Below are 25852 nucleotides of genomic sequence, written 5' to 3' on the forward strand. Positions count from 1 at the left end.
GCGGGGGAGAGAGGGAAAATTAGTAGAGGACGAGAGAAGGTTGATGAAGATGGACAATCACTGCGGAGGACTGATAGATGGGCTGTAAGTTTGAGACATGGTGCAGGTGGTTAGTGAGTAGACGGAAACAAAATGTGCAGAAAAAAGGACGCAGATGCTTGAAAGTGGGAGTTCAAAAACCATAAAAGAGAAGCAAAGCAGGAAGGCTGGAGGCAACGCAAAATACTATAGCACGCCAACGACGGAGACATCCATTTATACCTGATGTCAAAATGGGTGAACGAACTCTGATCACATATTTCTTTACCATATGATAGTACGGTGTACATGCACCCGGGACTCTCCGAGGACGGATTGTGTTCCAATTGGCCAAACCACCTCCGGAGGTGGCCAGGGACGCACTGTGAGCCCATTGATCACATGTGTGAATGCCATCACATCGTCAAGCCAAATACAACAACTCCATGGGCGTAAATGATAATCACAAACAACTGCTCCAGGACAGTGAGGTAGCATCAGCTAAGGATGAAAAAATTTGGACTAATTCGCTGAGGGTCGAGTCAAGATACAATAAGAACCAATCGGGAAGCAAATGCAGGGGAGTGCGTCATCGTTTGGCGCTTGGAAACTGGGCGGCAGGCGTAAACGTAGCAGCTGTGAGGCGTTTTAAAAGTGGAGTGGATGAAGCCTTAGAGGTCCCGGGATGAAAGTGTATGGGGACTGTGACAGAAGCAATGGCAGCAGACGGGGGGAGGGAATATAGAGAGATGACAGTTTGGCGTGAGAGTGTTAGGGGATGGAGAGTTGAAATGTGACCCTGGGCTCAAATCATTAGAGGAAGAGGCAAGATGAAAAACATCCAAATCCACTCAACAGCTCAGACACTCCCCCGAACAGACGTTGACCTAGTAACAGCTGGAATCAGGTTCAACACCTGAAATATCACCAAGGGAAAGTTCAAAGAGAAAGCACGTTATAGTTTTCGGGATAGAGAAACTGAAAGCTGAACGATAGGAGACCTCCCTGTTTGTTAGTGCTGCATTCTGCTGAAAGATGTATAGTCATGGTCGGACACAAATCTCAGTCAGGCGACACTAACACTAACTCAGTTCTGATAGCGGCAATAAACGGGACACGGCGGTCCGGTACAAACTTCCCAACAATAGTAAGCTAAACTTACAAAAACACACAAATAGCCTAATGTCTACCCAGAGCTAAGCCTCTCACTGTACTCCTTAACGGGTTAACAGGCGCATGCAGTCCGCCCTCGGATGCGGCGATGCGCGAGGCGACATGCCGTGGTGCTGGTAGCGACTGACGGCAGTGCGGTCCTCCTGGTTCGGATGGACGGCAGTCAACTCGGACTAGAAGTTGGTCACTTCCTCTGTAGGACAGAGGGATCACCTGATCAGCGGTACCTGGAAGCGTCCTTTTTATTGGTTTGGTGTCAATGAGGGATGAGCATTGGGCTGTGTCCGAGACAAACTTGTTATATTTGAATGATTTATTTGTTAATTTCTTGAGGAAAGCAAGATTTCCACCACAGGCCCTAGGTGGGAGATGCGGGTCGCTGCGGGAGTCCAAGTCTTCGTGGCTCCGTGGCCAGCTTTTGGCGCACTTTCCTTTGTTATGCTTTTGCCATTCCAGAAGGCCATACTTCATTCAGGCTTCTGAGATGACATGCAGGCCGCAGTTCATTTACCCATGTGCTCCCCGCACAACATTCTTGTCTAATCTGCAAAAATTGATTCATCCATTTTATTAATTTAAGCAATATTCATAGTTATTGATATTTCTTAAGAGATTAACTCACTGTAATTGATTTTTTTCAGAAATTATTTTATTGCACCAAAAAATCGAAGGTTTTTTTTACACGATATCTAATTTACTCCACATCAGATGATGAAATACTGAAACAATAACAGAGTTACCTTCAATTTTACAAAGCATTGTGCTGCCTAACTGACTTTCCTATTTGCTGTGAGCCAGTGCTGACATGACTGACAGGTTGTTAAATTATAGAACAGCCCTGTGCATGGTCACGGGTCAGTGCAGTAAAAGTGTTGAAGTGCTGTGTATCAGTGTCTCTGTTGCTTTCTTTATTTCTCTGGACAGTGATGTATTTTGCCTTTCCTGCAGAACCCTCCGGGTACTTAAAGTACTTTAACATCACTAATGACAACAACAGAGATTGGAGAGGGGAGGAGGGACAGAAAGGTGAGAGAGAGAGAGATAGAGAGGGGATCAAATGAGAGCAATGGGAGGTTGTGCAAAAGAAACCCCATGACTGCTAAAGTGCATTGAAGTTTTTCAGCACAATGAACCTAAAACACCTGTAATGTCTGACTCACCTTGGACTTGGAAGAATGCTTTTCATGTTGTGCCATCTACTGTGCCAATACAATGGAGGTATGTACGACCCCAATAATTTACATATTACATGAAATGAATCAGAGGGATTTCTAACAAGGAGTGTCTCTTTTTCGATTTTTCACCTGTTTGTCCTCATCAGGACAAACAGGTCCTTACAATTAGTTTTACTGACAGTAAACATGTACTATATTCCCCCGGGGAATATAGTGCAGTAGTGCAGTTTTTTTTAAGGATGCTCGTTCAAGGAGGAATTCAGAATTTTTTTTTTTTAAATGCAGTATCCTTTCAACCTTACATACTGTATCAGTGTGTGTGTGTGTGTGTGTGTGTGTGCATGTGTGTGTGTGTGTGTGTGTTGTGTGCGTGCGCATGTGTGCGTATATGTCAAAACTGATTCACTGTACAGTGTAGGAGTGCTGATGACACTCCATAATCATTAAGGATTGGAGAGGCTCTGAGCTGATTGGGGACATGCTAATCCTTTTTAATTGACTCTCCAGCTCTCCAGTGTTATTAAAACCACCCAATAACAAAATCAGCTTTGCTTTATTAGCTGGGTCAGCTGAACTTTAGGAGACCTCCCTGTTTGTTAGTGCTGCATTCTGTTGAAAGATGTACAGTGAAAGGCAAGAGCATGGTAAAGACATAGTAACTCTGCTGGAATATATATTTTTAAAACTCAAATAACAGCCTCTTTCTGTTGGGAAATTCTCCAGTACATGACTTACAGATGTCAAATGCCCAATTGTATTGCAAATGCAGGACAACGTATGTAGTAAAGGTACAGATATATGAAGTAAATTGTCTCCCATTTTTTTTTATATTTAAACAGGGAAATCCCTAACCCTAACCCCAGACTTTAAGAAACAGTGTTGGACATAATAGGAATAATCATCAAAACACTGATTGTATTCAGAGTTGAGTTGAGTAAGCTGCAAAAAACAATGGATTCATACCCGTTAGCCTTTTGCCTATATGCACGTTTGCAAAGTAAATTTGAAAAAATCAATACGATTTTATTCTATAAAGGTGAATGAGGTCAGCATTAGAAAATGATAACATTTAACACAATACTACATCATTGAAAATGTTGAATAGCTGTGCATCAAAATGAAGCAGTGATTTTTTACCCTTTTTACTGACAAAGACCAGTAGACATCATCGTGAGCTGCATATTCTCTTGTTATGTTTTCCATACAAACTATAACTAAGTGCTGTGCATCGGCCTCTGCCAGGTCACACTTAAGTAGCCTGAGTCACCATCTTCCATCCGAAGAAAAATGCTTCTGAAATGGACAAAACATCAATAGCACAGAGTGCGTCTTGGCAGAGTGTTTGATAAGCTAATATTTAAATACAATTCCAGGGTGTAAGCAGTAATGTGGTTAATACGGCTCAGCAAAAAGAGTAGTCCTATTTGATTTCACACCACCGGACACATTTGACATATTGTTAGATGGAAGACGGCATCAAAGCACGAAGACGATGTGAAGGCTGAAATATCAAAACTCTTCCCCTTGTGCGAGAACGCCAAAAATAATTATCTGGGTTTTTTTCTGGGTTCCATGCATTGCACTCTGAAATCAGTATTACATGAGAAAACTAAGATTGGCTGAAAGAAAGAAAGAAAAAAAGATAGTAAAAAATATTTGGCTAAAAAACTATATCTGACTCTCTCAGTCTAGACGTAACCAGTGACTGGAACTGAATGCAACTGAAATGAGAAAAGGAGCAACAGATGCACGGATTGTATGGCTCTATAGAGACACAGAGAGAAGAGGAGATAGATAGAGCGAGAGGGGGAGAAGGGGGGGGGGGAGTAGTCAACAGGATAAAGTGATAGCAATGATGGGGTTTACAATCAGACCTGAGAGGATCACGTACCATTACAAACACATTCCCTGCTCCACAAGGATGACATGATCATCGGCTGATAATGTTCTGTTATCAACACAGTCAAATTCATAGAACTATTATTTGCACTGACAATGACCTCCTTTGGTAACCCACTGAAGACTACTCAACTGAACAGGGACAAGCAGTTAATTGGTAGCAATTATTCAAAGCCGTGGCAAATTTAACTTTTTCAATCGTCTTCCCAAATGCTCTAGTGGTTAAGAATATCTAATTTATATGACAATTCTTGCCAGCAGTAAGAGTTGTAGCAATTGTTTCAGAAATGATTTTCTAATATGTCCGTCGTATTATAATAACACAGATGGGAAACACGACTTTATGAAATTCCAAAGTGTCTTGTGGTCCCACAAGACTTACATGGTCTAACAACTTATAAACTTGACAGAACAGAGCAGAGTTTTGTTACTTGACACTGTCGCACCCTGTGTCAAAACACTGTGTCCATTCATCCATGAAAACACTGTCAGGGCAGCACGGGTAGCTGCCTGACAATGCAGCACACTCGGCCCTGTCATGTCACCATCAATCCGCAGCTTTGTCTCAGAACTATGTCAAGAAGGACGAGGGGCGTGAGGAAGACTGAGAGACAGCGATAGAGACAGAAGGAGACAAAGTGGGAAAAGGGAGAGACGACTCAATGGACAAGCGTGAGAAAAATTAAAAAGACAGAATCAGGGTCAGCATTTCAACACGAGCACATTTTCCATGACTGCCAAGGAGGACATAAAAATGGGTTAATTGCACAGATGGACGATCCTATAGTTTTTGCCAAAGCCTTTGAATACGTAATGAAAGGGAGGAGAGGAGGTTCACAGCCACTCACTCACTCTACATGCCGCAAATATTTCGCAAACAAAATATATTTTGAGTCTCTCAGTCTAGACAAAACCAGCAATTGGGACAGAAATGAAACCGAACTGAGCATCAGATTTTAAGTCAGAATAAAGACAGAGAGTGTGTGTGTGTGTGTGTGTGTGTGTGTGTGTGTGTGTGTGTGTGGCGGGGGGGATAGTCAACAGACTACAATAGTGAGGGAGTCTGATAGCTGCTGCTGAGGTTCTGCAATGGAAAACTCATAATATTTCATATGCAGTTCTGCACAGGCTGCTGGCTCTGTGGGCTCTGACTAATGCCTGAATTTACTGACACGGCTTATCACTGGATGAACAGCCTCCCAAGGCTCTGAAAATCACAGCTTACACTAGATGTTTATATTTTCCTGCTCCTCTCCTTGTGTGTGTATGCAAGTGTGACACTACATTAAAAAAGTGGTTATAAAAGAGCGCGCTGCTATCCAGTACATGAAGGACTCAGAGAGATAAAGCACAGTGAATGTGAGTATATGTCATGTGTCCATTCATGTGTTCACACATCATTAGATAATGATTATAATCCCTCCTTACATTGCCAATATGCAACCACAATACATTTACTATCAGTACAACCAAAAGCTGCTCTTCCTCATCTGTTCCATTTGTAAATTACTGTGCAGTGATAGACCATCACAACAGCATTTTAATAATCTTAACACATTTTTATAATTCACCCTAGGCAGGAGGAATAAAAAAAGAGATTGCTGACTAATCTGTGGATTACTGCGATGATTTCTGACAGAGGTTGTCGATGAAGGTAAAATGTGATGGGAGATGAGCCGTGGGGCTTACTATCCAAGCTCAAAGAGGATTAAGGTAAGGGTCTATTGGGGAAGCAGCATTACATAAATTGTTTTTTTTTGTGTGCAAAGAAATACGCAGACATAATCACACAGGTACACACACTTTGCACACACGTGTTCCTCAAAGGAAGGGACAGGATAAAAATTACTTTAATCCTTCTGGTGCTGTGGTCACAATCGAATGCTTTATTTGATATTACTATTTCTATCTATAGACTTTGTCTATCCTTACATGTTCAATCAATTCTTTTAACATTATTCAGAAAGTCCCTTTGCCCAAACATTATAAATAATATTAATAATAGCAAAGGTACTTTCTTTCCACACTTTTCAAAACACAGTTACAAAGTTCTTTACAAGACAAAATGAAAAATTGATATCAAACAATCTATAACGGGAAAAAAATGCGGCTAAAAATTAGTGTTTTGCTCTTTTGGCGTGTTTGGACGAAGAGGGGTGGTGGTATCTTACGACGTAAGACATATTTCCGATGTATTCAGAACTTGCAAATAGTTTATCCTGTTGTATTCAATAATCACATTTCTGAGGCACAGAGGAACAATTAGCTCCAGTGAAATCTGGAAGTAGTTTGATTAAATGAATTCACTATAGCTGCTTCAATCTCTGGACACAGGAAGTGAGCCTGTATTATTTGTCAGGCAGTTTAATTCACACTTTCACCTTCATTGTCCATTTGCGGAGCCAGTGTTACAACCTCCAGTCAGGTCCTGCTAGAAAACGTCATCGTACGACACATTAACAATAATGGCTGCAGGGACCGAAATGTACTGTGTACTGTGCGTGCAAGTCTGTGTACAGTACACTGGGACAGTGAGGCAGCAGTTAGCCTGTTGGCCACACCACACCACTGATGCCTTCTGACAGAAAGGTTTGCGATGATTTGCATCACCGAGTCATTCACAAACACCAAGACACACCCATATACATGCACACAGTCGCACACAACTACGTACGCACGCAGGGAATTGAACATATTTCAGACTTATTCCACACCGATCACAGAAAGTCATTGACAAAAAAATGACAATGATGGTCACTGCAGGGCAGGTCAGGTGTGTCCGTGTGGGTCTACGTCTGCGTGTTGAAGAGATGAGACTCGATCTCGATTCCTAAAAACATACTGTTGTACACCATGGACATTAGTATGGTGTGCGTGTTCCATCTGAAGGCAAACATCTCTTTTAGATTGGCCGCACTGATCAGTAACCACAACCTCGGTACAGGCAGCTGTTTGTGTGTCCTGCTCAAATGCTGAAGGACGATCCCTCGATGACACCCTGTTGCACATAACAGGGAAAAGTCACTGTGAATTTATCGTGTATACGAAAAATGCTATAATAAATCCCTCTATAATAACTGTAGGTCTCTGAGTTTACTCATAACTTATCTTCTAAAGTGGAAGCCTATACTCAGACAGACAATATATAGGTTGGTCAAAAGCCATTAAACAAGTGAATAAGTTGCACTAATTTGGGGTGACGATTGAGTGGTAAAGAATGTGACAGGAACTTGACCAAGCTCCAGACACATATCCAGTTACTGTCTGCCTGTGTGTGTGTGTGTGTGTGTGTGTGTGTGTGTGTGTGTGTGTGTGTGTGTGCTAGACACGTGGGGGCCTGTCACCACACACTGATGTGTTTATTTCACTGCAGCTGGGGTAATCACTCACACACAGTGACAGACACAGAGAGGGACACACACATATCCAAATACACACACACACACACAAATCCATAACCCCGTCTGCTATGTGCAGTCCACTGGCTTTGGCTGGCCTCTGGGGTCACTCAGACTCTTTGCGTTTCAAGACTATGTAAGTTTGTATATGGAAAACGTATATGGGCAAGTAAACTGTGGCTTAAGTCTAAGTCCAGTGACATCTCTTAATTATGATGAGTGACCGCATTATTTGTGTGGACAACCTTGGCCCAGAAAAGTACTGATGAGTATGACGAGTTCCTCGAAGAACTAGACTAATCCAAATTAAATTAGAAGTGCACTTCAATGAAAGGGAACAATGGCTGCACTCGCCGCGGGTTTCACTGATTTCACTGTCGGTGTCCGTAAACCCTTTCCCTCTTGAACTGCTGAACCCCTCCTGCTGAATCCAATAGTCTTCCATCAGCTTTTAAAGGCTTTCTATCACAGCCAAAATAGATTTAGATGTTCTCCAGGATTTCACAATGACTAAAATTGTGTCTCCTGGGGAGTTTAAGATTAAAAGAGAGAGAGAAAAAAACCTTAAACATGTCCGTAGAGGAGGCTGCCTGATGTTTTCTTTGCAAGGTCAGCTTGAGTTGACCCTGGTCTGTCAAGGCTAACCGTTGTGCAGCAGGTAGAAGGATCCCTGGCTAATCTGTCCCTTAGTGTGTGTGTGTGTGTGTGTGTGTGTGTGTGTGTATGTGTGTGTGTGTGTGTGTGTGTGTTTGTAGGCTGTATCTGCACCTGTTATCAGAGTACATTTATGGCCAAACTCTGTGCATATGTTGTGTATGTATACAGATGTTGTGTGAATATGAATGTGAATTGTGTGTGTGTTTCGGGTGCGCGTGTTTAGTGAGTCAAGGCTTTGGTGCGGCATGTTACAGTAATATCCACGTGATGCCAGCTGGAGATCACGATGTGGGTATCACATATCAGGGCACCGACCCTGTCACATCGACAACTTTACAACAGTCGTCAAGTGGTCAGACATGGCGACCGCAAACCCCTAATATTAGAACCTATTTGGAGAGGTCAGAGGACGGCAACAACAAGAGCTGCCAATCAAAAAAAACACCCAAAAAGACTATATTTGTGTGAAAGAGCAAACAAAAGAAAGAAAAGAAAAGAAATACATAATGTGAACCAGCATGATAAGAATGTAGAGAAATAGGAAGTCAGACGAGATAAAAAGAAAAAAAAAAGGGGGAAAAAAAGAAAAGTCAGGGCTACAACCTGAGGTCATCGGCAGGTTTTAAAACTTAATCCCTCTAATCAGCTTCAGCAGACAGGCGAGACAGACCGATCCATTTGCCCTGAGATCCCATTATGACAGGAGAGAGGAATGGAAAATACCAAATTGAACTGACCGGGAAAAATAGCTCTGAGTGTATCTTTGTCTGTGTGTGTGCGCTCGCATATGTGGTCTGTGAGTCTGCGCTTTGTGCATGAATCTGTTGCGTCCAAGCAGGTGTCAAAATAAAACAAAGTAAGAAAGCTGATAAGGCGGGAGTAGTAATGAGCCATGCAAGTGCTTCCATGTTTGAAAGTGTTGCCTTTGAAACATTATCTTTAAAAAAAAGAAACAATACATTTTGAAAGAACTGGTGAAGACTCCTCTGTCATTCTCCTATATAGGGATGCACGTGCGCGCGCACGCACACACACACACACACACACACCCTGTCTCTCTCTTCCACTCACACACACTCTCATTCACTTTATATGCTGGTCCATCGGAGTGCCTCCCCCTCCACCCCCTCTCAGGGGAGTTGTGTACTTAGGTGCAATTGAAAACAACTATCAAACCCTAAGGAGCAAAACCTGATTTACAGACACCTTATCTGGTAGCACAGGCTCCTCCAAGTGCTGTGCTGCTGCTTCCCCATTGACCAACTAAATTAAATTTAGTCCTTTATCCATTCAGGTGGGAACGCAGCCAGACAAATCCAGCAGAGTAAAGAGCAATCTGAACTGTAAATGAGGTTCTTCACTGTAGTTGAGGCCCCTCCTGGAGTGGAAGTGACACGTGTCTGTTCCAAAGTGGATGTTTACTATGCAACACGTTTGGTGAGTGAATAAAACAGCCCATGTGCTGACAATGGACTTGAGGCACACAAAAGCATCTTACCTCAAGGAGTGCAGTGATACCGTGAGCATGTATAAAGTGTGTTTAACACACTTGTGATCGTCTGTATGTACTTTAAGTCCACACCTTTTTCAAAGTACTAGCACTACCACTAGAGTGGTGAATCTCTGACCTTAAGTGTCCTTGGGCAAGGATGTGTGGGAATGTGTGTGCATATGTGTAAATCTGTGTGTGTGTGTAAATTCCTATTCAACTCCAACTGTATTCACTTCAGCTCACGTTTCATCTGTGTGTGCTCATGTAAAGGAAGATGGCAAAATCTCTCAGTCCTTTTATAGGCAAGCAGGGAAATCCACTTTCATTAATCATCCTCATCATTTTCTGCAAAGCTCAGGTGAGAAATGTAAATTTTACAAAATATTGGAAAAAAATAACAGGAATTTAGGCTAAAACCCTCCACTTCCACTGACATTTCCTGGTGCAACTTATGCTGCATCCCAAATTGGCTCTCTGGGGTGGTTTTAATCTAAGTTTAAACTTCAGATCTTTGGATCAGCGTTACCTCGGTGCAGAAGAGCTTTCAAGCAACTGTCGGGTGGAAAAAACAGGACTGTTGTTGTGCAATGTGGAACATTTCATATTTCTGAAAATGCTTTGGGGAAACTTTCACAACAAGACCAATGTGAAATTATTTGAGGTTAATGTGTCAACTCCTTTTATTATTAATTTCATTTCCATTCAAGTCATTGCTTGTCTTAGAATGACCCATGTAAGAAAGGGTGTTGACAGTTATTCTAGCTGTGAGTTATCTTATCATTTTCTGCTTTAGGAATAAAATTAGTATAACAAGGCCTTTTAACAATACAAAAGGGTCAGGATACATTTTTATTCAGCACACAGTTCAGTCACTGACTGCAGACTGTGAAAGAGTGCAGGCACCCATCCGACCACTCTGTTCTGGCGTCTGTCATTCACAGATCCAGGCGATCTCAAAAAGGGTCAAATGTCCGTCACACTTACAAGTTCGTTCTACTTCATGATTTTTGTATTTTAAATTCTTTTTAAAAATGTTTTAACATCCCCTTCTGTCACTCCTTTGTTCAGCTCCAGCAGTCCTCTCTCTTAATCTCACATCTCACTTTGCCGTCACCTTAGGCGGAGGTTAACCATGATGTTGCACGTACCTCGGCAGCCGGTATGCCCTCCGGAGGGCGGCACTGCAACAGCACTTCCTGCTCCAGAGACACTTCCTTACCCAGGGGTTCCTGTTCAAAAGACTTCTTCAGGTCTGAGGAGAGAGACAAGAAACACAATGACTACTAAAGGACAGACTATATTGACAACCATAGAGCATATGACTACTTCACCAATCAAAATCCTTTTTGGGGGCGAACACTGTGGTGAGTGGTGAGCACTGAATCACTGATCGTATTGGTCAACTGAAGATGAGCCCTTTAATATACGAGGTGAACTACATGTGCTCATGGTATTAGTTTTATTCATATTCTTTTTTTTTCATCTCTAAACCCTGGAAATATGACACACAACAGCAATGACTATAATTCTATCAAAAGAGAAAAAACTCTCAATGAAAGCCGCGGTGTGTGGGTGGCCATTTTATAAAACATCCTGTGATTCAGCACCTATGGAGACCATTTTGTAGATGGTGCCATATCATTGTAAGCCAGGCTTATTACCTCCTTTCCAAGGCCACAATGACACAGTAATTATGGAGTTAGTGGTTGAAGTCAGTCATGCATGTGTTGACTTCTCCCGCTGTCCTGTCACTTAGAGATGTACACAGCAAGGAAAAACACTTAGCTGTATATTCTTAGAGTCTGCTATTGCTCACACAGGGGTACGCCAAAGCGCACACACTCTCACACACAGCTGATCAAGCTATCAAGTGCTTTACCTGCTTCACACACTAAACACAGGCAGCTTTGTTGCACGCTTCCCCCTCAATCACTGTGCACGATATTTAACCTCGCTCTCATTCCATACAGACTTGCCAGAGTTCGGGGGTCTCGAGCAGGCCAAAGACAATAAATGATTCACACTAAGGGTCCACATGCTGTGATAAATGACAGCATTACAAAGCAGCATGGAATGCACTGCCATTTCCTCCGCTTAATGTTTCAGTGAGCCGTTTTAATTTTGAGGAAAAATTGCTAACAGTAGCAGACTTAAGGACAATTAACCAGACTTTTAAATACGAACAACACGAGACGGGAAGAAAAAGCACAAGGGGATGGAAAGAAGGCGTGATGTGATGTGAAAGAAAATACGGAAATGCTGGTGGGTGGATGGATGAATGGATGGATGAAAGGGCAGTTTTGATAAACTCATTATTACACTGAATAGAATTTTTTCACTGCATCTTTGTTTCGCTCACTCTTCCCTACATAGTTCAACACAAAGGACTGAATTGTATTCATGGAGTTCTGAAAGAGACGAGTCTTCAGCTGTTCATGTTGAGCCTCCTGTAACTCTGAATTTCTTTCAATACGCTGTTTTACAACATTTCTGCCACTCTCTCTGTCAAGGGGTTCGTGCGACACCAACCTTCTCTATCCTTCTGTCTTTCAGCTTAACCTTGTCCATCTCTAGCTTGATTGATTTCATTCATTGGATATAGGTTAAAACAAACTGATTTCTTCCTGTTAACTTCTCTTTTTGCTGCCTTACGGTACACATTATACATGTATCACTATAATGGCAGTTGAGCACATGTTGAAATGATTAGTGTGGAATAGAAGAAAAGACCATAAAACAAACTGTAACTTGAGAGGGGTTGCAGTGTTGCAGGATTTAGCAGGGGACTTTATTTATGGTGCTGATCAGATGGAGTGATGGATTTCTAAATAAGAACATATGGGCAGGAGAAAGAAAAGCATCATATTATTTTATTCTTTCAGGTGTAATTCTGGAGGGTAGGATCTGATTTCTTCAAAATTTTAGGACCACTAATCCCTAAAAGGATCTGCAAAACTCCCTTTTGTATCCATTTAAATTTGGAGTCAGTTTTTATTGTTACTGTAAGATTTAATAAAGAACTGCAGACTCCTGAGAGTTGATAAAAAAACTAAAAAAACGTCCACCCACACAAACTGGCCAAAACAGACAAATGCACACAGTAATACAGATCAGATGGTGGAAAAAAAACACGAACTAGGTGTTAATTTCTGTAAGAATATGTATGACTGTATGTGCACACATGAGATATTCATTTATATGAGTTGTAATTAGATGAGATGAAGTGTCCAATATCACAAACTATCATTAATGTCAGCAAGAGAGGCTGATGAAATACACTGGGTATTTACCTGAATCAGACTTTATTGTCCTTGATGGTACATGCAATGAAATTAAAAATGCTACTCTAAGGTGCAAACATAAAAAACACACGTTTAAAGTCATAAGTGATAAGAATATGTTTTTGTGATATCTGGAGATTTGTTGATATGGCAGCATGGCAATATTTTGATGACACACATTTTGAGTTGCCTTGATTTAATTTGGCACAAACTAATGAATAATTTACTTTTTTAATTGAGTTTGAGAACCACTTTCTTTTTGTTTGTGAAGTTGTTGCTATTGAAGACAAATCCTCCACCCTCTGTCCTTTGGTTTTTAAAACCACACAGAAAACTTTCATTGGAGGGCACAGTGTGTGTGTGTGTGTGTGTGTGTGTGTGTGTGTGTGTGTGTGTGAGTAATCCTTGTGTCCTTTTACCCTCTTGGCTCCCAGGTGTACTCTTAATCACCATATCTCTCAGCTGTGCTACACTATTTGTGGACACACACAGACACTGACACTCACTAGAAAGAGCGTTTTTTAATGCTGAAATGGTCAAGTCTCTCCCTGGGTATTTCATCTGGCAAGTCACCTTACAGTGGCTTACAGACAGAAGGTTGGCAGAGTGAAAGAGAAGGGGAGTTAAAACGGGAGGGGGGAGAGGTAGGGTGAGGTATGAGAAGTCGGGACGGCAGATGGAGGTTTGAAAGCGAGAGGCAGAAAGAGAGAGGAGGGAGAAGTTGGCGGCACACAACAAGGCCAAGGTTTCTCAACCCATTACGGCCAGATGCAACTGGGGGCTATTCAAAGGGACTTTGAGGGCGTCAGGCCAACATCGAACTGGGGCCTTGTTAGTTGATTTCCCACCAAGAAGTTGAAGTCACATGTACATTGCCAATCGAAGAAGTTAAGGGGGTTCTCAAGTAATTGTCATTGCTGTGGACAAATGTTATCAGATGTTTTTGGGGGCAGGCTGTGAGGTGTTGAAATGACAGGGTGGAGAGAGCAGTGAGAAAACTGGTCTGAGTGGAAAGAGACTCCCTAAAGTCACTTAGAGAAAATGACTCCCCTTATAACCATACTGAAATTCACTGTGACACTTGAGGTCACAGTCTCCATTCATTCATTCCTTTTTTCGGAGTTTCATTGGCATTGGGAGCCGAGTGCCCAACACCCCTGAATGCCGCACTGCAGGAATCTCCCTTTCAGACTCGGTGCGACAATTACCCTCTTCTCCCTTTAGAGCTGGATGAGACGTGTTCGCATGTTTCATATACAGTTGTCGTTTTTTGAGACAAGTGACAGATGTGGTGCATTGTGATTCGCTGAAAAGTCACGGCAAGAAGGCAAAATACATGATGGGAAATCCATTCCAGGAGTCAAAAAGTAAAGTAAAGTAAAGTTGCGCTTTAAAGTGCTGAAGACCTGAGAAGGGGCAGTGACACTGAGGCGGGTCACAGCAGTTAGAAACAACAATGACAACAACTCAGAAGATTCTATCACAGACTTGGACGTGCCTGCTGACCCGCTAACCAAGGCTAAGGTTGAGAGTAATGTTTGAGGAGGAGGGTGAGGGTAAGAGACAGTATCACCGAAGGCTAGAGGCAAAGACTGACCTGATGCAACAGCGGGGTAACCAAAACTTCTAAACCAAAATCTGAAATTATTATTTCTCAGCTTCTACAGTAAAATGAAACATGAAATACAAACCATTTGTGAGCTTGAAACTTCTGCAATTACTGTAAATGATTGCCTTTGAGCTCATGTTCATCAACAATGATCCAAGCTCTCAAATGATTTTCATTCCAGAGGCTGAGCAGCTAAAGTTTTACGTGAACGTTAAGTTCTTTAGCAAAACTGTCAGGTTTAAGGAAGGAGAATGTTGCTGCTTAAGTTTTTTAAATGTTTTTTCTTAAAGGGCAGGTTGAGTCTTAATGGGTTGATACCCAAACCACCTGCTGGTCTTTGCCTATTAAAGTAATTTTCATGTCTGCCACACTCTCAATATCAAACCATTCAACGGAAGCTCGTGTCAGCGACACCTTATCTCTCTCAAAACCAGCAATCCATCAAACCTACCAGCCATCAATCTGCCTCTGATTACATCTCTTTTATCGAGATACCAGTCTTTTCTTAAAAGAAAAGGAAGAGATAATAACCGTCTGGATTACAAAGCTATTAGAAGTTTGAATCCGGTCTCTAAAGGAAAAATGCACGTGCTCAACCCATAATCTAAAATCTTTTGAATATGTTATCATGAATCACTCACCACAATTCACACAAACAGACGTATGGGTTAACAACCAAATGGAAAATAGTCCAATGAAGGAACATATTGACTAAAAATGTCTATTGACATGCCATTCAAAAAGATGCCTCATATATATTCATATTTAAAAGTAATTCAACTGGTTTCCAACAAGTTGCTCAATTTCGTATTACTAGATATCTCCATAAAGTTTTCAGGAAATTTCAGTGACGTGATTTCTACACACTAATGCACATGCATCCTTACTCATTTCTAAAGGGGATATTGAAAAGAATACACATATTAGTGCTGGCAACTGAAACTCCAGGAGTCAGATGTCATCCAGTTGCACAAAGAGAGGAAGTTTCTGCTTTATGCAAAGTCCTCTGACATGTGTCTTCAACCAATAATAGTGCTTGTTAACTGTGATCCCAGTGAGGCCAAGACGGAATTAAGGGTGCAATGTCAATTCTTTTTTGGTGTCATTTCTGAATTACAGAGTTTCAAAGTAAAGTAAATCTACTGCATGCAAGTTGAAAACCAGCAGGATGGTGAGCTGCAGTCCCATAAAAGATAAGAGACAGCTTGCCACATTGATTCCGTATGTGTGACCAAGGTGTTTGAGATGATGATGATGCCTGCTCTCTGGTGACACACCACTGACAAAGCTTTTAAGATTCCCGAAATTCTCCAGAACGGCGTCACACCTAAATGATGAGGTTTAATTTCATGCAATATAAATCTACTCATTATCAGATTCAATGTGTAGCGCTATATTGGTTAAGGGAGTTATGTGAGGACGCTAAGTATTGCCGGGGCTGAATGATATCTTCATAATACAGTCAATCCCTGTGGGGGATGACAGCCTGAACAGAGAATGATGGTTCATTATGGGAGTAATCACCCAAAGCTTTAGCCCTAAATCCACCACATGGCTGCCCACACAACGCACGTACATGGGCAGATACTGAGAGACAAAGAGAGAAGAGGTAGAGACAGAGAGAGAGAGATACTGTCACAGCAATGAAAACACAGAGGAGATGTAGACAAGCAAGCAGGCACAACACACACACACACACACACACACGGTGAGAGACCGAGAGACAGCACAACCACTGCACAAATAGTGAAATACTCACTGTGGGACAGAAAAAAAGACTTGCACACAAAACCACAAAATGTGCAAATATACAAGCATAGACACAAAAGAGAATGCGGAAGCGAATGAGGGATGATGAGACACTTTTCTTATGCCAGCCAGTCCAGGAACAATTTCCGGGTCTTAATTAGTAAGGGAGATGGTGAAATGAGGAGTTGGCTGTGAGAGCTGATTTCCATAAAGATTGAGAATGAAATTAAAGGAGATTAAAGCAAACTGCTCAGGGGAATGAGCACGCACGCGCACGCACGCACACAAAATTGGGAGGCTATGAGAGACATCATCTTGCCAGTTTGGTAGCTAGAGAGCTGTTTTTTTGTTCATGTGTGACTGCGTGTGTGTGTGTGTGTGTGTGTGTGTGTGTGTGTGTGTTTGTGTGTGTTTAGAAAAAAAAGGAGGGAAAGTGACATTGCGTCCAGGACAACAGGGGACCAACATATTCACGACCATGGTGAGGTGTGTGTTTCCGCGCATGTGTGCAAATATGTACCCGAGGGAAATATGTGCACCGGAGAGGAGGAACAGCTGTGACACATCAATTCACTGACCCCACTTCACTCGAAAAACTGCAGATAACACTAGCCAACTTCAGAAGTATCCGAAAAGCAATGCTAAATTCACTGAACAACTTTTTTGCAACTACAACTAGGGCTCAAAAACTACAGAGGGCAACCTTGTAAAGTGTGTACTTCAATGTGAACTCTTTTATATATACGTTAAAGCCATGTAAGCTTCTATTTTTTCCACATTGTCTCCCTCCTTGTGTGTCTCCGCCACCTTCACTCTCCGTCTCCAACTTCTTCCACTGCTCAGCTAAAACTGTTATTATGTTTGCGGTTAGTTTTTTATTTTTTTTCCTTTTGCCTCAGGCACCTCTACATAAGCACATTTCAGAGCAATTATCCAAAATGGGTGTCTCTGCCTGCATGCTACTCATGCCAAATCATAACTGTTTCCCCGGGTACAGCTGCTCAAGCAGTAAAGAACGAGGTGAGATGCTTGGGAAGAAAATAGCAAGGAAAGTGCCCTCCGTTAGTCTCAGAGAGGATCATTTGGACATGCAATTTCCTACACAATGGCAAAACAATGACAATCAGACCTCTGGCTTGAAAACAAACTTAATAATGAGGGTGATCAAAATAATATTTAATAAACAAACAGTTTAATACATTTGTATTAAATGATAAAAATCAAGGTTGTAAACAATGAAACAGTTCCTCCTGTATAAGCCAAATATATAATGATAAAGTGAAACTGCTTGTGTCTTTTACATGGTGCAAATCTGTCAATTAATAATTAGTAAATCATATTTAATTAGATAATGGTGTGTGTCCTAAGGCCTAACAGTATCTAGTGTTGTAGTGCAATAGCAGTGAACGGTCGGGTAGACCTTCAGTCGTTGGGCACGCGGCTCCCAATGCCAATGAAACTCCAAAAAAGGAATGAATGTATGGAGACTGTGACCTTAAGTGTCACAGGGATTTTCAGTGTGGTTACATGGGGAGTCATTTTCTCTAAGTGACTTTAGGGAGTCTCTTTCCACTCAGACCAGTTCTCTCCCTGCTCTCTCCACCCTGTCATTTCAACACCCCACAGCCTGTGATCAGCTCGAGACGATCAGATGAGCTCTTTCCATCCACAGTCAAATAAACAACTCCATTGGCTGACACAGCTTCAGCACTCTGGAGCACAAGATGTCCACTGGTTCGTGGTTGGTAAAAAATATTTATCAAGGACCTACACTGGCCCAGTGGCCTGTCCACTGTGAATTATCTAATAGTTGAATTAAAAAAATTAGCATGTTTTGACGTGAAAATGAATTACTGTTCACTTTTCATGTAAGTAAAGTAATTGCCCTTGATAGAAATCATAAAATAGGTACGAAGAGTCGACTGAAAAGATATTTATATTTTCATCCTTTATAAAATATCTAAAATAACCTCAGCTCTGAAGATGTATTCATAGGAGTACAACAATTAAGATTGGAAACATACATTTATGGACGTATGCATACAATTTTTTGTTACAGTTTTACTTTAGAAAGTGATTTGGCTCACCATTGAAAAACATGAAACTACACTAAAGCAGACTGAAATCTGGCAAAAAGCTCGGTGGCTTACAGCGCACACACACAGACACACACACACACACACACACACACACACACACACACACACACACACACACACAATAAAAATGTTTATTCAGTGTTTGTGACCATCATGACGTCACTCTCAAAGCCAGAAACCAAGGCTCTCTTGATTATGTCATCCAGAGAAAAACACTGAAAGTTTTCCACTCAGTGTTTGCAGAGTAGGGGGATAAACAGCGCAGCCTTTTTGTTCATATCTGTACTGATTTGCACATTCAATTGAACTGCTACTACATATCTTCTCACGGGAAAAATAGGTCTAACGTTATTTGGACTGTGCTTGTGCCGATTTGGTTTCATACCAGAAAGGTTGGCTAATCCACTGCAGTTGCTTCCAGTTCACGGGATCTAATGTTGTAAGCGCCATGCAGGTCTAAGCCTAAATGAGTGTGGAAGAGTTCGGTTTCAATCAATGATTCAAATCTTACACAAGAAATCACTGTTGAACCTTGTTTTCCTTGTTGTAATTCATCCATGACTGAAGGAAAACGTAAGTACATGCAGCTGAGACATTTGCATCATAAACAAAACAGACATTTTCCAAATGACACAAGTAGCTGCTCAGGTTGCTTCTGTGGCCAAGAGCATCTGGACTTCTGAATGCTATGTACACACGTCTCAGTGCAAGGTGGCAGAACAAATTAACTTCATCTGGAAGTGTGTGTGTGTGTGTGTGTGCGCACACACACACACACACACACGTGTTTACTTATACTTCCATCTTTGTAAGGACCAGTTTTTTATTAGACCATACGAGTGAAGATTTTGGTTGGTCCCTACATCTTCAAAGGGCTTGGTTTTACAGTTAGTTAGTTAGTTAGTTAAGATTAGAATTAGGTTTAGGTTACGTTAAGGGACAATACCCTCAACCACCTGCAGGATTTTAGTAGGTGCAGGTACAGGTTTATATTTGTCCCTCTTTCAGGATTAGGGTAACGGTTTAGAGCGATGCTTGGAGTTAGGCAGTAAGTTGTGGTTAAGATTTGGGCTAAGGAATGCATTATGTAAATGAGTGTCCACACTAAAATAGAAGCACAATTGTATGTGTGTGTGTGCGTGTGTGTGTGTGTGTGTGTGTGTGTGTGTGTGTGTGTGTGTGTGTGTGTGTGTGTGCGTTCGTGTGTCCTTGACACATTGCTAATCCAAGGAAGTAGAATGACTTGACCTGAAAGCTACAGGGCCAAAGAGCCTGGCTGACACTGCATGCACATTCGTGTGTAGGTACGTGTCTGTGTTTCGCTAAAGCCTGTGTACGTGCCCGCGATGCTTTGCATGAATAAGCGTGCGGATGTGTATCTGTGTTTGTCTTACCTGCTTCATAAACTTGAATTAGGCTGCATGCAACATCCATAACTCAGCTTAAGTGCCCTGCTCCAAAACACCCAAAAATCACTCAGAGATTTAATATCTCTGAATGCCCGTTTGACACCTTTACAGCCACAACGCTGATTATCATTATCCAGCTACAAACCGGTATTTATTGGTAATTCTTGGTAATTCCACAGTTATTAAAACAGCCTAAAGATGCCAGGGAATGAGAGAGCGTGAGTGACAGAGTGAAACAATAAGCACATGTTGAGCAATGGGAGAGAAAAAAGTAAAAGGGGAGAATACTATGCCAACGAGAAATAAGAAAATGAGTGGGAAGAGGAGATGGGTACAAGGGAGAGAAATGCTGAATTGCTATTGCACGGTGCAGTGGAAAAGACACTTTGCTCAGCAAGCTCTAGCTGCCAGGAAGCATTTTAATCACAACAGGAGATCCAAATAGGAGCCGAAAGCAGGGTAGGTCAGGAGGTTGGGTCGATTTGAAGTAAAAGGTTATCGCAAGAGGGGGCTGAGTGTAATCAGATCTGGTTAAGGGAAAAATCACTGTTATAACGGAAAGAGAGAATGTGAAGGACAGAGGGACAGACAAAGTCGGAGGGGAAAAAATACACAGGACGAAAGAGAGAGATCTGAAGAAAAAGGGGGGTGAAGTAAAATAAGGTCTAGGTTTCTATCATCTCTCACTTCCCTCATATCTATGGGACCCTTCAATGCTTCTTAGAGGCATCCTCCATCGCCATCCTTCTACCTCCAGCAGAGGTCTTATGTGTGTGCGAAATACTGCACACTGTGTATGTGAAATACATGTAACATAGTAAAAAAAAAAAAAAAAACGAGAAAAGATGGGTAGCATGCTAGTCTGCTTTTGATGCAGTGCAGAAATGTTTTTAGAAGATTTAAGATTTTTGGTGTAGAAAACTGCATGCCATTAAAATACTGGAGAGCCCTTCAATAGTTCAAAATATGAAAACAAGGCCAGACACAAAATTATTACAAACAGTGGAAGCAGAAGTAGATGATTTGTGAGGCAAGGGTAGATTAAGAAAAAAAAGAGATACAACAGGAGCGTTGTAGTAAGGAGAAAACTGAGGTGAGGAAAACTTGGATTGACTGTGACTGATGTGGCATCACGTGCTTAAAGCGGCTTCATGATGATATTGGTGGCAGGTAGACCTTCAGTCACGCACGCTAAAACACGCGCACCCGCACAAAACACACCTTCACATGTCACCTACCATGTTGAAAAGGTTCGTCACTGAACAATGCGGCTCTCAGAGCTCTGTGTGCATGTCTGTGCCGTCGGTGTCATTCCCATTCGCAGGTGTGCCTCGGAGAGTCTCAGAAGCCCCGTGTGCGTACACTTGCCTGCATCTGTCTCTCAGCAGGTATAAGCACGAACGTTAGCCAAAAACAGCACATTACCCAGTTGTCATTGCACCCCGAGGAGGGCCCATTCCAGTCGAGGATGCTATTAGCAGAGTTTAGGATGATATTTCTGACTGTGTCACTCTCTCAGCTGATAAGACAGAAAAAAGCACCTTTGCATAGCAAAGCAACACAGAGGGTAGTGATGATGCTTTGTTTTGAATTCAAATCATCTTTAAATCTCACAAGCAAATTTAATAGAAAATGCTGTATGTTGCTGTGTTGCCAGAATACTGTGGTTTTGTGTGTACTGCATATTGCACAGCCTTCAACAAACTGTTCATACAAATGCACTAGTGTATTTTATTTAAATAATCTAGTTCAGGTTCGCATTACATTTAACATAATATAGCGTATATAGTGTATCAAAAAAACCATGACAAATTGAATACATATGTGTAAATTAGGTAAGTAAATGAAAAAACTAAGCAACCATGCCCTGCAAATGTGAAAATACATTTACAGCCAAATAAAATAACCTGAAGTGAAAAACAAGGAAACAAGAACAACCTGATTTCTTTCTGCACAAAAATAAGACCAAGATGGGAAAACAAGTTTTCCAGGGTGTGCGTCTGTTAGAGTGATATATTTTCTGTTGTAGCATTTCACAGAGGAAATGCTCAGTTTGTCGTGTGTTTACTGAATTGACTCCTGTAAATCCCCTGGTCGTCCTTATGAGAGTCTACTCGAGCAGAGCCAGGTAAACTGGAGAGGTGGGGGCCAGTTTGACATTGGCACAGTATTTCTTTCCTGCGTGACCTTTCTATGACCTGAGCACTCGAGACAAGTCCAAGTTGTCTTATATTGACCAGAGCAATGATGCTTGGGAAACTACTGTTGTGGGTTCAACTCTCAAGCCAGTGGAAAAAGCTTTGGAAGAACAATTCATTCTGTTATATGAGGCTTATGTTGAAAGAACGAAAAATATCAAACATCCCAACAGTCGCTGCAGAGCTGTCAAGTGAACGACTTCACAACAGCATCCAACTTTTCTTCCCCCTGGAGTTTTGCTCGGGGTCTAGCAATCCTAAAATGGTTTCCCCATGTGATCACTGCTAGAGTGATATTGAGTCTGGTTGGGTTTGGTCTGGCCCGTGGTCTTTTGGTGACCTTATCGTCAGACTCCCAGTTGTCTTATTAAATTCTTCACCAGACCATAACAGGAAGCTACTGATGGTAGACTAAAGTCACTGGGCTACGTTTCCGCTTTGAAAATTTCCCCACCATTTATCATTCAGTGTAAAACAAGTTTAAAGGTTCTACCCAAGGACCTTTTTTTTTCCTGTGAGTCTGAAGTGTTTCTACTTAAAATGTGTAATCATGTGCTGTTACAAATGAAAAGAAAGTCAAATAGACGGTATCTTCTCCCTATTTTTCATCAAATAAAACATTGATTTGTATTAAATTGATGGTCAAATCTTTCAACATTGACCATTCAGTAAGTTCTGGGGTAGTTTTCATTTTCTGTGGCATGTGCGACTTACTGAGGTCCCATCAGCATTTCTCTTCACAGTTCGCGAGTGCCTGACTGCAACTCGTCTCAAGAAAAACTGTAAGGTGTCCTAATATCCTACTTGTTTAAATACATATTAGCCAGGAGCTGGCACACTGTGAACCGGAATGCAGATTGGGGAACACCTCTGAAAGTCACGCGTGCAAAATTAGTAAATTGCGTGTGCGAATTAGTTTTATTGATTGCCTTTGTGTGTGTTAGTGTTTGGTTGTGTGTGTGTGTGTGTGTGTGTGTGTGTGTGTGTGTGTGTGTGCACCCACCCAGCACTGACCAATGGAATGCATACTCGTGTGAAAACAGCACATTATTGTCTAACATCCACACCTTGAATGCATGCTGGCGGTAGTGTACTCACATGCAATGCGGACATGTGCCTTGCGACTCTTGGTGGTTCCAGCTGAGCTCCAGGCCACACACTGACACCAGAAATCTTCAGGACCAAACAGCTCTTCGACTTGCTGCCGTGTTATTTCTATACTGGCTTCTCTTACCACCAGACCTGCAGAGGCAAAGGGAACAACAGTGTTGCATTATGTCAGTTGCGTTTTGAATTCAAACAAAAAAAAAAAAGCTTTTGCAAATGGTAAGTGAAGCACAAATTCAAGTTTTTTAGTAAGCCACGAAGTATATTTAAGCTTCTGCACTTGTGATATGGCTCTTATGTTAGCTTAAGAAGCCAAAGTCAAAGCGGTTCACAGGAAATATCTTAGCAAGTAAATAGAGCCAGAGGATAATCATACAATATCTGCAGCAGTTTACAAATCCAGGTCACTTCATCTCAGAGTAGATTCACTGGGGATTTAATGTAAACTTTGTGAGATTGTTCCTCGCATTTCTACCACTTATCTCACTCTGCTCTTCAATTCCCTCTTTTCTCTGGTGTTTAGAAAACAGCTCCATGGGAAGAATAAGTGTAAGGTTTAAATAGCTGCATCCTCCTGATAGGTCTGCAAGGGAGCACAGAGAGGAGGACTGCACAGGGAAACGGGACATGAGGAGCAAGGAATTAATTCAGGATAGAAACATGGGCAATTGGAACATGGTTGTACAAGCACAAGAGAAGAGAAGAACAGAAAAGAAGAAGTAAGAGGAGGGAGCAAAGAGGGACTGACGAACACAAAAAGAAGGTTAAGCTCATAGACTTGAGAGAAAGACGAGAGGGAAATGAGAGAAATACTAGACTGGTAGAAGTAACAGAGAGCAGCATGACAGAGGCTCAGTGAGAGGAAGAGAGAGGACGGCAGAGAAGGAGGTCGGAGGGCAATGAAACATGAAACAGAAAGGAGAGAGAAAAGGAGATCAATTGTATTTGAGGTAAACGTAGTGGCGGAGTAGATGGGCAAAATGCTATTATAAAAGATTTTGGCAGTGTATTTCAGGTTCAGCAGCTGAAGCGAGACCCAAGACACATTCTCTACGGGCTCCACAAATGTGACTTGGGCCAATTACTTAAGAAGACGCTCAGTAAATTCTTGCCACTGAAGAAATTGAGAGACACTTTTAGAAAGAAAGCATGCATAGAGTCAAAAGGGGACAGGGAGGAGGGCAAAAAAAGTGAAATCCAGTGAGCAGGATTGTGACGGACTAAAGGCCATAAATGGCTGGCAAGAGAACTAAAGAGAGACCCATGAGGGCAAAGAGTAAGGAAGGCAACACACGCTTCCATCCAAGGTAGCTGGGAGATGGGGAGACTGAGTCTGAGTTAGAAAAAATTGAGATTGATAAGAAGGGACAAATGGCACAGAGGGCAAAGAGGGAAGTAAGACAAATAGCAAAAGGATCGTGGAAGGTAAGCTGTTGGCAAAACAAGAGATAATAGAAAGTGAGGGGGAGAAAGCAATGAGGGCAAAGAACAAAGACGGCGAAAAAACTAGTGTGAATATCAACAAACTAGCAATAAAGGGAGATTGTTACAGCGTCGCGACTTAAACGAAAGAGCAAGGGACACAGCAAGAAAGGTAGAGGCTGAGAAAACGGGAGCTAAAAAGGCAATTAGAACCAGCAAGCATGCCTGGACTAAAGCTGAGACGACTTGTGGGCAGGCGGTCGCAATGAGCAAAAAACACAGCGCGAGGATAAAAGGGCAAAAAGAGAGAGGGAGGAGTTGGAGACCAGCGAGAGAACGCTACTGCTGAAGTAATGAGGAAAGTGAGGCAATTAAAGTCAGTGGTTCAAATGAGGCAGAGAGCTAGTTATGGCATACGAGATGGTACAGGAAGAAACGACCAAGAGGTGGGGAGCAAGCTTGTGGCAGGGCATGACCATAAAAAACCTACAAATACATAACATGTCCATATTTCCAAAGCGTTTGCGTTGAGCGTCTTAAGCTCAAAAGATCAAAAATGATCAGCAGCAAAATATTGTTGAATCAATCGAGCGGTTTAAGCAGAATGTATAAAGCTGCATTGTATTGACTCTGTTGTTGGAATAAAGACAGAGAAGCTTAGGATTTGGAGAAAATACAGGATGAATCAACACCCAGAATCAAATAGTATCTTTTTTATTCATTTGAAGGTAAGAAAAGGCAGAAAGGAGCCAATTCTGGAGGACAGTCAAATCCACAGATATTAGTCTGTGCCCTCACCTCACCTGCTCTGCACTGTTGCTTAGAGAATAACACTGAAGCATGAGGGACAGAGGCTGCAACTCAGGTATTCTGACTGAAAACTTGAGTAGCATTGCATATGGACTTGCTTTCTCCAGGCAGAGCACTGAAGACGCCTGGTCAGTTTCAAAGCAACTTTGTAGTACACCTTTGTAAATATAGTCCAAGGCTGACACCTCATCCTCGCACTCAAAACACAGGCTATTTATTTATTTACTTACTTGTTTGGAAAATAACAAAACAAACCTAAGAGAAATCGAAATTTAAGTTTCCAGTCTAATCTTTTAAAAAATGTAGCTTGGCTCATTATCTGTATTATTATACATATATTAAATAAATGTATTATT

The 25852-nt window shown here is 41.8% G+C and overlaps 1 protein-coding gene across 3 annotated transcripts in view; it reads right to left on the reverse strand.

The window, feature by feature from the left end:
- LOC118313833 (netrin receptor UNC5C-like) overlaps nt 1–25852 on the reverse strand; it is a 171822-nt gene that overhangs the window by 50966 nt on the left and 95004 nt on the right. For all 3 annotated transcript variants that reach the window (XM_035639759.2, XM_035639758.2, XM_035639763.2), the window contains exons 3-4: nt 23256–23399; nt 10961–11064 (exon numbers count right to left, since the gene is read on the reverse strand). In XM_035639759.2, coding sequence (XP_035495652.1) covers nt 10961–11064; nt 23256–23399 — 248 coding nt within the window. The remainder of the gene's footprint in view (nt 1–10960; nt 11065–23255; nt 23400–25852) is intronic.

The sequence above is a fragment of the Scophthalmus maximus genome, chromosome 19 (genome assembly GCF_022379125.1).
Source record: "Scophthalmus maximus strain ysfricsl-2021 chromosome 19, ASM2237912v1, whole genome shotgun sequence".
Taxonomy (NCBI): domain Eukaryota; kingdom Metazoa; phylum Chordata; class Actinopteri; order Pleuronectiformes; family Scophthalmidae; genus Scophthalmus; species Scophthalmus maximus.